This window comes from Fukomys damarensis, unplaced genomic scaffold, assembly GCF_012274545.1.
Source record: "Fukomys damarensis isolate Sample0158 unplaced genomic scaffold, DMR_v1.0_HiC HiC_scaffold_3, whole genome shotgun sequence".
Lineage (NCBI taxonomy): Eukaryota > Metazoa > Chordata > Mammalia > Rodentia > Bathyergidae > Fukomys > Fukomys damarensis.
Genome location: NW_022900915.1, coordinates 27,270,472 through 27,283,233, shown reverse-complemented (window position 1 = coordinate 27,283,233; position 12,762 = coordinate 27,270,472). Strand labels below are relative to the sequence as shown.

Here is a 12,762-nt window from a genome sequence, read left to right as displayed (position 1 = left end):
TCAAAGTAAAGATATAGGGCTGATATTTCTGTCATTTGTGTTGAAATATCCAATATGTGTAAAATCTCAAGACAGAATTGAAAGTCAAAATTGGCAGTACTAGAATGTGCTTGTGACTTTGTGTTATGCTCTGACAACCTTTCTTTTGCTGCAGAAAGAGCTTTTTACATGTTTTATTCAGTTTGCCCCAAACTCTTCTCACTGTAGATTTTGTGCCCTCATGTAATCAATCTTTCTGCTCAAAGGTCAGTGTGAGCTACTATATTCCCAAGGCAGGGAGAAGTTGACAAAAATACAATTTGTAGAGGGAAAACACTCCATGACCTTAGATAGTTAAAGGTCTTCAAACACCTTCTGTGAAACAGAATAATTTCGCAGTGGTTTATGCTAACAAAAATGAATTACCATTGGCATGTTTTATCAAATAAGCAGAATCAAGAGAACAAGGTTGTAAGTTAAAAATACAATAGTGTACCATAAAGGCTTTCTGAAATAGCAGTTGGTAAACAGTTTGTGGGAAGAATGAAACAAAGGCAAAACTTAGCAGTTAAAATTTATATTTCTTAAACTTGTTCAGAATAAAACCCTTGATCCCGTAAAAAAGTACAAGTGGTTTTAGTATTAGTTTAGCTAATTCTGAGCACTATCAGTGATGCAGGGACTGCAGTTTTTAAAAAGATATCATTCGTGGTTTTAGTTGCATTCACTAAAAATGTATTGGTTTGTTATGATTTATGGGCAGCTCACAAATCGTTATTTATTGAACTCATCTATCAGACATGGTTCTAAATGCCCACTCCCAGATTCTGGGAAGCTGACAGAAAGGTGTTTTGAATTGGTTTCTTAATAATGAAATACACAGATGTGAGTGCTCATTTATCACACAGTTGGACTTTCTGATAAAGATCTGTGTGTATAGTAGTTGCAAAAGCCATCATCTGTCTTCTTCTAAGTAATATTTTTTTCTTTTCCTTGAGAGACAGAAAAGCTCATTTCTAGTTATTTTTCAAGCAGATGAGTCATAGAAGAGAAAAAATAATAAAGTTCAATTCACTTGTAATCCTTGAATTAAGCATCAATAGCATGTGTTTTATTTTTCTATAGCTATAGAATGCTGTGACTTAGTAATAAGTAAACAATCAGTAAAGCAAATCATCTTTAACCAGAAGGAAAAATCAGTTATGACTAAGTCATAAACCACAGTGTTAAAATCTTAGGAGAGATGCTTTTTTCCATCCTCACATCCTTTTCCTTAATCAGTTGTGTTGCATAGTTTCAATCACATTAGCTTGGCATATTTTGTCAGTGGTTTAACTGCTGAACAACCCACGCATTCTCCATGTACCATAAAAATCACAGAGCAGCAGTGAGAGTTGTTTGTTTTGGGTCATGAAGTACTAGTGGTTTGTGTGAAAATGAAAACAATTTATCCTGGAAAATTATCAAGAGGTCTCAGATTATTTTTAAAAGTACAACACCTGCCACAAAAATTAGAGACACTTGCTTTTTTCATTCAACAATCAATACATTGTATTTATTTTACAAACAATAGCCAATAGCACACTTTTTGTATATTTCTATTTTTTTTAATTTATTCTTGTCATGATCCTGAAAGTAAACCAGAGACATTTCTATACTCATAACAGGGAATGACAAATGTTCCATGTTAGCAAGAAAAATCCCCACTGAGGCATAAAGCAGTTAATGCAAGCACACAATGATGAACTTCGAGTCGGCTGGTAGTGTTTGCTTTTTCATGCACTGTGCTGCATTTCTTTTCTCAACACATGAGGGGCCACACACGTGTGTTTTCTAAATATGAAACCACCTCAGTCAAACTACTGAAAAGGCTACATTTCTGCATTGCGTAAGGACTTGTGAAGAGGAGGTTAAATGGGAACTCGCTGCAATATAAAACCATGGAGCACAAACTTTATCTCTGCTGATACAGAAGCAAAGGCTGACATTTCAACAAGTTATTTTGCTTTCTCGAATTTTTCATTGAGGGCCTAGTATGATTAGAACAATACTAATCAATGGAAATATGACGGCGAACAAGAAATGATAGGATTTTATTTTAATTACATAAAACCACATTTATATCTTGCAATTTATACCACTCCGGGGATAATTTAAATGTATAAAAACTGTTTTAGATCATTATGTAGAGTTTGATCATACATGAAAGGCATTATGACAGTGGGAAATGAAAACTATTGAAGATGATAAAAACTACTTTTTCACGTCAGCGACAGCTCATAATTATTCTTTAACACAGTTTCATACAGCTTGTCATGATGTGTATGTATTGACTAGTTAACAGTCTTTTCGTGGACAGGTTAGAACAGAGAAATGTATCCATTACAAAGTAAACTCAGCTCCTGGATTTCAAAAGAAAATCCCCACTCTGAGGGAAAAGATAACTTCCTGAAGCTGATGTTGAAGAAAGTGAAAGTCCAGTGTGGCTGCAGTATAAACTGAAAAGCAAGAATGTTGAGAAATGGACCAGGGCTCAGTAACCAGCTTTCTCGGTTATGTTCTGCTGCATTCAATGCAGAGATAGCAAGAAAAATAGTTAACAGTTCGGATTTTCATCTATCCAGTAAAGCAGAAGAGGAAAAATTTAAATAAGCTTTCTGGCTTGTGCATAAGCTTGTAAGGTGGCATCTAGTGGCCTCTCTCGTGTACAATCATAAGATGTTTGGAGCTGTTCTCACAAGCTCAGCAAACCTGCGAACAGCCAGGCCAATTACATTATTTTAACAAGTTTTACTTTTCTGACCCAATGATAATTTTAAGTGATGATTTCAAAGGAACTGGAGTGCTCTGTGTTTGGTATTTTAACTCAGCATTTAGATTTCTTCCTGAAAGGCTGAATGACTATGCAAAGTTCTGAGCCTGTATTCCTCTATGAGTCTTAGCCTAATGGCGCCAAGTATGTAAATTGTGTTTTTCTACCTCATGCTTGAAATAATCTTGTATTTTATTCTCTATATAAGATGTCTCAAGGTCCAAACATATTAAACAGTTTATATTTAGTGCAGGGGACAGAAGAATTTAGGGATAATAGATTATTTTTTTCTCTGTGAGATAGAATGCCACTGTAGCCTAGCCAATTTGGTTGAGCTAAAACTTGTTTTGCTCTTAGTACAGAGATTGGTCCTGTTACCAGTTAATTATTTCCTAATTGAATATTTCACCTGGGATAAGCTGATTTCATAGGCAAGAACAGAAAACCTACTTTGAATCACCAAGCCAACATGATTTGTAAACATGACAGAATCTGTTAGCATCATTTTGGAAAGATTTCATATCCTTCTCCCACTGGTATCTTGATCATATGTTCCGCAACAGAATGCATCATACCTACACCAGTAGCCATTTTCATTTCCTAATAGCCATGAATGAAGGTTTCATAGATGTTATTTGATGGTGCTGTAAATGTAATTAAAATGTAAGTAGTAGGATCTTTAGTCAGAAGTATTTTCTTCATTAGCAGCAGTTAGAATGGATGAAAAAAGGAAGAAATAGGAGTTCCCTGAGAATGTTGGCTTCCTAGTCACATGAATGATATAAAAGAATTTAAAGCCATAGATATCATTGATGAGGATTAAAATTCTTCTTGAATTTTCTGGTGATGTATTTTACATCTGTGATCATATTTTGTAAGTAATTTGTTTTCATGAAATTGGATTATATTTTAATATAATTTTAATATACAGAATTTTAATATACAGAAAGGCATAAAATTCATTTTGGGAGGAGTCATTCTAATGTTCTTGAGTTTACTAAAGTCTTCTGGAATTTGTGTTTAAGAGCAACAACTGGAATTATTTATATTAGCAATACTAACAAAATAAAGAGAGTTTGGCTTCCCACTTGCCAAAAGGATGTATAGTTGACAGATGTATTATGCATCATAGGATTGGCCTCAAAATATATATGTAAATTCATACACTCTACTAGGTTTTAAAAAATAAGTTCAAAGAGTTCACTTGTGAAGATAGCCTTTCTCTAACTCTAACACAGCTGTTGATATTTTATTTTAAAAATCTGAAAAACTTGACTTCCATATCATTTTAACTACATTCTGAAAGCCATTTGTTGAAATATTCCATGCAATCACATATGCATTATTTTGTTTCTATTCATATGAAAATAGCCATAATATATGGACTCATTAAATAATCAAAATAAATATAAGGTATGTGAAATGAAAAGTAACGGTATATTATTCTTTCACTGTTCTGGAAAATTCTCTTTACTGTTCTTTCTCCTGTTCTTGAACGTCTGAGAGCAACACTCTCTCTCACTGTGAAGAATCAAGAGATGATATATATATATAAGGCACCAAATTTTATAAATTTTGTGATCTTATCAATCCTCCACCTCTTTATCTCTTCTCTTTTTCTACAGGTGATTTCTATTCACTACTTTCCAAGCTGCTAGGAGAAAGGGAAGATGTTGTACATGTGCACAAATATAACCCTACAGAAAAGGCAGAATCAGAGTCAGACCTGGTAGCTGAGATTGCAAACGTAGTCCAGAAAAAGGATCTTGGTCGGTCTGATGCCAGAGAGGGTGCAGAACGTGAGGAGAGGGGCAATGCTATTCTTGTCAGAGACAGAATTCACAAATTCCACAGACTAGAATCTACTTTAAGGCCCGCAGACAGCAAAGGTTTCTCATTACAGCAGCCCCTGCCTGGTGAAGGCATCTGGGAACCAGAACACACAGGAGGTGCGTTTAGGTTTTTCTTTTCTTTCTTTCTTTTTTAAGGAATTAAATGTGAAATGCTACAATCCGCATGAGCAAAATCTGAAGGGAATAAAAAGTAATGGATGAAAAAACTCATTGATGAGAGCATTGGAGAAAGCATTACTCAGATTTGGGTTATTGAATACCACTTTTGATTGAGAATTTTTTCTTTGTGGTTTAAGCCAACACTAATAAATTCAGTGTCTGTTCAATAGATGGATCAGAACTACAAGGATCCAAAATGCCTGAGTCACTTGGGAAAGGGTAGCAGATGAAGTTACAAGAAAAAAAATCAACATTTTCCATTTTACTCGTGGAAAGTAATTGAAAATTAGAAACTTGACACGCAAATCCCATTGCAAACAATGTTTATATACTATCTTTTTTTAAAAAGGTAATTAAATTCCTATCAAAGGAATCTCATACTTTCAACCTTCTACCCCAAGTTATAAAATGTAATTATTTTATGACTTTGATTTCTTAAATTCTATTAGCAATTGCTCTCTTGATTGGAAATTGAGTATTTATTTTGAAGGGACCTCCAGTGAGTCAATAACTATCAAATTTATCTTTATTTCTAACCAGAATTGGCTTCCAGAATAAGTGGACAATACCTTATTCCCTTCAGGTTTCTGTACTAGCAAGCTATAGGTGCCGTGTCTTTGTCTTTAATTGTGTTGTGGCCTCTGTGATATTGATTGTGTTTCGTGTTACTTGCTAATGTGGAAAACCAGATAATACAGCATGTGGAGATAATCTCCAAAAAAAGTAACAGATATGCGTGCACAGAAGCTGGCCATGCTTGGGCTGCAACGGCACAGGCTGCGAGCTTGGTGTTTTCAAATTCAGCTTTGCAGGAAGCCATAAATTATTCAACACCCAGCTGATTTTTATTTATAACTGAAAAAAATTAGCATGCAGTGCCTTTTGCTCACGCAGAAGTTTCAAACATTATCCACTGGGACTGGCTTAATATTCCCCATGAGATGTTAACTGGAACCCCGACTTTTACTTCACAATTAAATAGAATCATTTCTATTCTAACCATTCTACATTGGCCTAATAATACTGTGTTTCTCAAGAAGTGGTCCCCAGAATGCTTTGGCTAAAAAATATCACCTCATGTCTTTAAGAAAAATTTAGACTTTTGAATCCTATGAAAGAAAACCTAAATTTGCCTCGCTGAGTAGCGTTCCTAGAAATGTGCAGTTTACCACGCTCCTGTCCATTTCATAAGCACCCTGGAGTGCCTGTCTGATCCTCTCTGACAAGGAGAGTGAATTAGAACTCAAACAACATAAAAATATAAAAGACAAGAGGGCTTCTCTGATGAGAGTGAATCCCACAGGCCAGGGATTTGGCTCAGTGGTTCTGCCACCTGCCTCGCAAGCGCAAGAACCCAAGTTCGTGATCCCCAGTACCAAAGAGAGAAAGAGAGAGAGCGAGAGAGAGAGAGAGAGAGAGAGAGAGAGAGAGTACAATTCCATCAAGTGGGAAATGCTAGACTTGCAGCATGCTTTATTCCATGGCTTGTCTTTGTGACTCTTGGGTTTGAAATGATATCATGATCATTTATAACCATTGTAAGTATCAATGTAAAAATCATACTTTAGCTTACAGCATTATATTCCTGAAACCTATCTAGTTTTTCTAAGAAAGGAATGATTAAATTATAGGAAATACATTTATTTTTCCAAATATCATTCCTTCCAAGATCAGGAGAACAGTGTGGCTGGAGAAGTTGCCTTTCATGTTCAGTGTATGGTTGGCTGTCATTGAATTTAATGAATCAAGAAGTTGTGCACAGCACAAATCCTACTTTTAGAAAGAAAATATATATGAATTTCCTTTCTGAAATGATTTAAACATTATTTCACTGTTCTAATTCCAAAATTTTTAAAAAAATAAATGCAAAACAGCTGTTAGTGTTCGTAATCTATTCCCAAAAACTTTTTTCCTAAGATCTTTCATATTTATTATATACAATATTCTACTTTATTTGATGCTGTGTCATTCTTTTGAGTAAGCCAGAGGATACCTTGTTCTTAGGAAGCTACCATTTTATAAAAAGAAATTAGAAACTTATTTGCATTTAATTTATTATTAGCCTAATTCACGTGTATTTCTCAGGATATGGGCAAGGAGAAAAGCTTGATGGGTAATCTTCCCTTGTTTCTCTCGTGCCCTTTCTTTACTACAGGCAAAGCTGAGAATGGCCTTAATGGTCTGATGGAATTAATTACCTCCCTGAATGCCTAACTGCTAGAAGACATTGTATTAGCTGCAAAGAAGAAAGAAACTTTTTATATGAGGTTTTTTTTATTAAAACAAAAATGTAAGGCTATTGTGTTAATATTATACTCTATAGTCATTTCAGATCTCTTTGAGACATATTTCCAATTTTCAAAAGAAATTGAAGCCAAAGTAAGTTAACCTATTTAAATGAGGTCACAGAGTCTGGATTTAAAACTTGGATTTTATAACTTCAAATGTGCACCTTCTAGTTTCTTGTATTTCAGTACAGTTGTGCTCAATCAAAGAGGGGTCGATTTCATCTTCCAGTTCAAAAATAGTTCTGGACCCTCACAGCTCAGAAGCTGGAGGCTTTCACTCAGAATCACGTAACTGCAATAGTGTGATGCATCCCGTCTAATTTATTTGAGGGCCCAGTGGTATAGTTAATTGATGAGGGAAAAAATCTGGGTGCGACTCTGGGTGGTAGGCCCAGAAATACATGAAGGTTTCAAAACCTCGATCATTTTATAGACCTTTAGCTTGATCAAGATTCCACTCGGACCCAAACTCTGGCATGAGTCTTTCCGAAGAGCTCCCCACCTCATTAAGAGTTGGGTGTCAGTGTGGTATTAAGTAGCATAATGAGCTCAATAGAATGACATCTTCCAGCTTTTTGTACCCGAGAAAGTCCCTCGCATTCTTAAGAACAACGTGGTGGCGTATGATGCTTTCGTTGCATTTCTAGGAGTACAAATATCTGTACACACAGTGTAGCGTCCCCCAAGCAGTTCTGCATTTGGCCAAAATAAAACTTGGGAACCACTTCATGGATGTGATATAGTGTAACAAATGACTGCCGGGCTTTAAATCCCAGCTATACCATTTTTACTCTGTGGTTGCTTGGCACATTATTATTATTATTATTATTATTCTCTTAAGTTTTACTTTAATTTTGTAGTCTATCAGGTCAGGATTATAACAGTACAATTCACATAAAGTTGAAATGAGGATTAGATGCGATTACACATGAATAGTATTGTGAACAGTGTTTGGCACATAGAAAGTATTTAATAAATGTATGACACTAACAACAATTATGATTATTGTCATGTTGGATTGCAATTCTGAAAAATTAAATGTCAATGTATAAATCATAATTATCTTAAGCAGCATTTATGAGAGAGAATTTTCTTGCAATATGTGGGAAAGCTGCAAAATTTCACACTTTAATAAGTTGAGAAAGTGTTTGGCAGTTTTCTATTATAATGGAAGTTTGTAGCTCTTCAGATCTCTGATACTGACCTGACTTGATGTTGGCAAGTAACATATGATATATATTGTGAAGACACTCAGCTTGGTAAATTAAGAAGCAAATGTATTCCTTTTTGTGCTTGACATAACTTATTCAATATCATTAGTAATTTAATATCGATATTGAAATAGCATTAATAGAGTAGAAATAAAATATAAGGTGTGTTTTACTAGCTACTTTCTTGAAACTAGGCTTATTGAAAAAAATTAATGAAAAATTACGAATAGCTATTCTAGCTGGCAGGTTTTATTGCACTACTGTGTACTAGCATATGGAAGACCAATTCAGCATATATTAAACCTCTGGGGGTCGTAAAAATAATATTTGCATTTGTGACACTTCTGATTAGATAAGAGGACTCATAAGGTCTTTAATTGTTCCAGTGATACATTGAATTTTTCATTAATTCCTAAAACAACTTTTGCTTAATTTTAGAGTCCCCTCCTATGACATATTCCAGTCAAATGCTTACCTCTTATCAAGTCTTAAAGATTCCCAGAGTAAAATAAGGCATTCCATTGGCTGAATTTTCATCTCCAGAAGAGAAGAGAATAATAGCAGCAACAATTAAAAAGCATATGCCTGCATTTTCATCTCAAGAGAAGAGAAGAGTAAAAATGAACAAATACAGTAAATAGCACATACTTTGAACCAAGCTAAGTGTTTTAGATGCATTAATTCATTTAACTCTCACAACAACCCTATTTGCAAATCCATCTTACAAAAGGAGACACTGGGGCATATTAACACATGCCCAGAGTGCCACTTCTCAGGGAACCAAGACACCAAGCCAGACAAGATTGCTCCTGAGTCTTGATTTTTAAGCACTTTGTTATTCTGTATCTTACAAAAAATATAAACTAGACAGGTAGGTAGGAAGATTAATCTCTCCTGTCACCCAGTCATCTCTGTTTACAACTGTAACAACTACATGTGTGGGTCACCTCTGGTCATTCTTTGTCAATGAGTATCCATTTTGAAAAGTGAAAATCCCGACTGGATATGGTGATGCACGCCTGTAATCCCAGTCCTTGGGAGGTTGACGCAGGCAGGAGAATCACCCTGCGTTCGAGGCTGACCTGGATTATCAAGTAAATTCAAGGCCTGCCTGAACTACATAGAAAGGAAGGAAGGAAGGAAAGAAGGAAGGGAAAGAGAAAGAAAGAAAATCCCACTTGCAATTAAAGAAACTATTTTTCTACTCCTTTTGATCCCCTACTCGTGTCTTACCTCTCTTTATCACTTTTCTTCCATTAAATGAAACATTATAATTAATTCTTATTTCCTTTCTGACTTTGGTATAAATATTTCTTCTGTAGTTTAGTTAATTATAGTTATTGCTGGCACTTTTGATGAATAACTTTCCCTGACCAAAATAAAGCATCTTTCTTCCCTGGAATGAAATTTTTCAATTGCAAAAAAAGCAACCACCAGATTTTGGTTGTGTTGAAATGATCTAGTGATTTTTATCTGGCTCTTTTTGCTTAGGATTAAATTAAATGTGAAGAGCCTTGTTACAAAAAAATTAAGTCAAAACTCTGAGTTTGAAATTATATTTTTTTCAACTTTACCTAGCTCTTTTGCTCCATGTGCAACACAGGTAAATGAATGGCCTTTAAAATGCTTATTAGTAATTTCAAGTGAAAGCAGCATTGATCACTAATGTTAACATTAATCTCTTTCTTGGAAAGATATAAAATTCTTGTAGTGATTTATTGATGTAATTTTAGTAGTAATGTTTAATTTTTTCTAGCACTGAAACTTTTGTCTAAATATATGGCAAAGTGAGTCTATGCTTTTATATTTATTTATAGTGAGTGCAAGCATTTTTCATAGCACAATATAGTTTATTTGATAAATGTCAAATGATAAGTGTTAAATGTCACTTGGAAATATACCATTTTAAATTCTCAGAAGGTTTTTTTCCACATTTTGTCATGATTTTTCAGAAATCACAATGAATTGGTACCAACCAGGATTAGGATAAATAGCTCAGTAGCTAATTATATAGATATCATATACCTATTATTTTTAAGAATCATTGCTTCTAATATCTTCTCAAATTCTGACTTTTAAAAATAAACAGTCAAGCCTAAAGTGACCCTCTGATGCACCATCTGAATTTAAAGTAGCTCGTATTTAGCCAAGGATGGCTGCCTAACGTCATGTATGAGAAGTTTGCATTTACTTGTGTGGCTAAAACTAGCATTAACTAGTCATATTTTGAATCATTTCTTAAATAAAGACTAAGAGGAGTTTGAACTAAACTTTTTAACCTCATTACTTAAAATGTTAAGTTAAATGTAGAACCCAATTATATATTATCATACAATTTCGTTAGTAAAGATCTGAAATTTTCCTTAATAGGAGATTAGAAAATAAACACCTGATACAGGGATCTGCAGACTTGCTCCTCACACAAGATTCCTTCCTGTCAAATGACAAAATGACAAGGAATGACTTCAGTATAATGCTGGCTTCCTGTTAGTCTCGTGTAGAGACAAGCAGGAGTGGGAAGAAAAATCAGTATTAATTCCACCTCCATACACCACTGTCCTAAATCACTGTCTTCATTCCTGACCATTTCGTCTTCAAAGGAGTAACCTTCAACTACCTCATGAAGAAAAAGATGGAGACACAAAGCAAAAGCATCCGTTACCTGAGCCAAGATTCTCAGGAAAGAATAAGAGCCCAGTCTTCTTTTAGTGTTCTAGAATTTCTGGTTAAAATGGAAACATAGATCTTGAAAGTTTTGAGGTCTTAACAAAATAATCGTAATAGATTTAAAGATATTTTTATTAAATAAAATTTAAAATAACAATTTTCCAATTTGGTACTGAAAAATCCAGGTGGCTCTTCATGTTAGATTTCCTACATTGCTTTATGCATCATCTTTACCCTATTGAAAATTTACCAAAAGTATATATTTCAATAAATATATTCTAGATATTCACACTGCTTTCCCTTCTTGAAAAAATTCTAACCAAGTAGAATTCTTGTATGTAACAGCTGTTTTTAAAATTTGTGAGAGTAGGCTTTTTACAGATTTTTAAGTACTTAACCAGGCTTATCATAGTTGGGAGCATTCACAGTGAGATTAAAATTCTTTACACAATATTTCCAATATTTTAAGAAATCGTATTGATCAACAATCATATTGATGGGCCAGGGATTTAGCTCAGTGGTGCTGCCTTCTGCCTTACAGGTGCAAGGTCCTAAATTCAATCCCCGGTACCAGGAAAAAAAACCAAAAGACGGCAGTCATATTGATGAACGATGCACTTTTTGGACATTGCGTGTTTTCTTTCAGAATTGATATGTCTGCACTTTCACACACACTTAGTCCCCAGTACCTGCTGGTGAACCACTGAATAGAAACTTTCCAGGGGCCATGATAGATCTGTTTTCCTAAATAAGAGTAATTAGCTCATTTGCATTCTTCTTGAGCATTCTCACAGTGTCTTCAGCACTGCCCTAGGGGTGAAAAGGAGTAGTACAAAGGGATTATAAAACTATAGGGTGTGTAAATGCTAGTTGACAATGTAAACAAGAGTGAAGTTTAGAGTCTAGCCAGGCCCTGGTGACTTGGTGACAGAATAATGATGAGATGAGACTTCTCCCCTCAAGGAATTCTGTGTTGTGGTAGTGGTGCTGCGTTCTGAGAACCTGATGAGAGCAGTTCAGAATCTACATTGTCTTGGGCTTCACCAGAAGTCCACCTGGAAGTTTCAGGAGTTGATGAGTGTGGAAACATGACTACTAGGCAGACAAGCTGGAACTAAGATGAGGATAGATGAAATATAACCTGAGAATCAAGCAACTTTAAACTATTTAAATTTTTTTTCCTTTGGAAAATTGCTTATCCATCTTTTGACCCATCTAGGCATCTGCAATTCTAAGGCTTACACCTTATCTCTAGAGCTAACTTCCACCGTGTCACCTCCTGCTTAGGAATCTTCAGTGCCTCCCTATCATGTGTAGGACCAATTTGCCACCCATTTTGCTCTTCTGTCAAGCAAGCATGATAAGTGATAGATGCTATTCATCCCAGCGCTCCATTCACATCCTCTGCTCTACCCAGGACTATTTGCAAATTCAGGCACGCCAGCTGTAACTCAGCCCCCTCCTCTTGAAGTCAGGAAAGCATTTCACAATACAAATGAATGAAAATGACATCCCCATGTGCTCCCATATATTTCAAAAGTAAATTATCCCCTGATTCTGAGCTTTACTGCTGCTCATAAAATATGCCTTCAGATTAATCATAGTATAGGTCAAAACATCGCAGCTAAAAACTACATTTCGTTCTTCAATCCAGACTCATTTGCCTGATATACAACCCAAAACATTTTCTTGTCTGATCTTAGGGTTGGCTTATCCTGCCCACGCCCCCGGATACACACACATTCCTGCCACCTGATACACACAGATTCCTCTCCAGAGTTCTAAACATCTGG

The 12,762-nt window shown here is 35.2% G+C and overlaps 1 protein-coding gene across 1 annotated transcript in view; it reads left to right on the top strand.

The window, feature by feature from the left end:
* Pam (peptidylglycine alpha-amidating monooxygenase) overlaps positions 1–12,762 on the top strand; it is a 141,260-nt gene that overhangs the window by 89,716 nt on the left and 38,782 nt on the right. Inside the window, exon 13 of the mRNA XM_033767513.1 lies at positions 4,417–4,740. Within this exon, the coding sequence (XP_033623404.1) occupies positions 4,417–4,740 (324 nt within the window). The remainder of the gene's footprint in view (positions 1–4,416; positions 4,741–12,762) is intronic.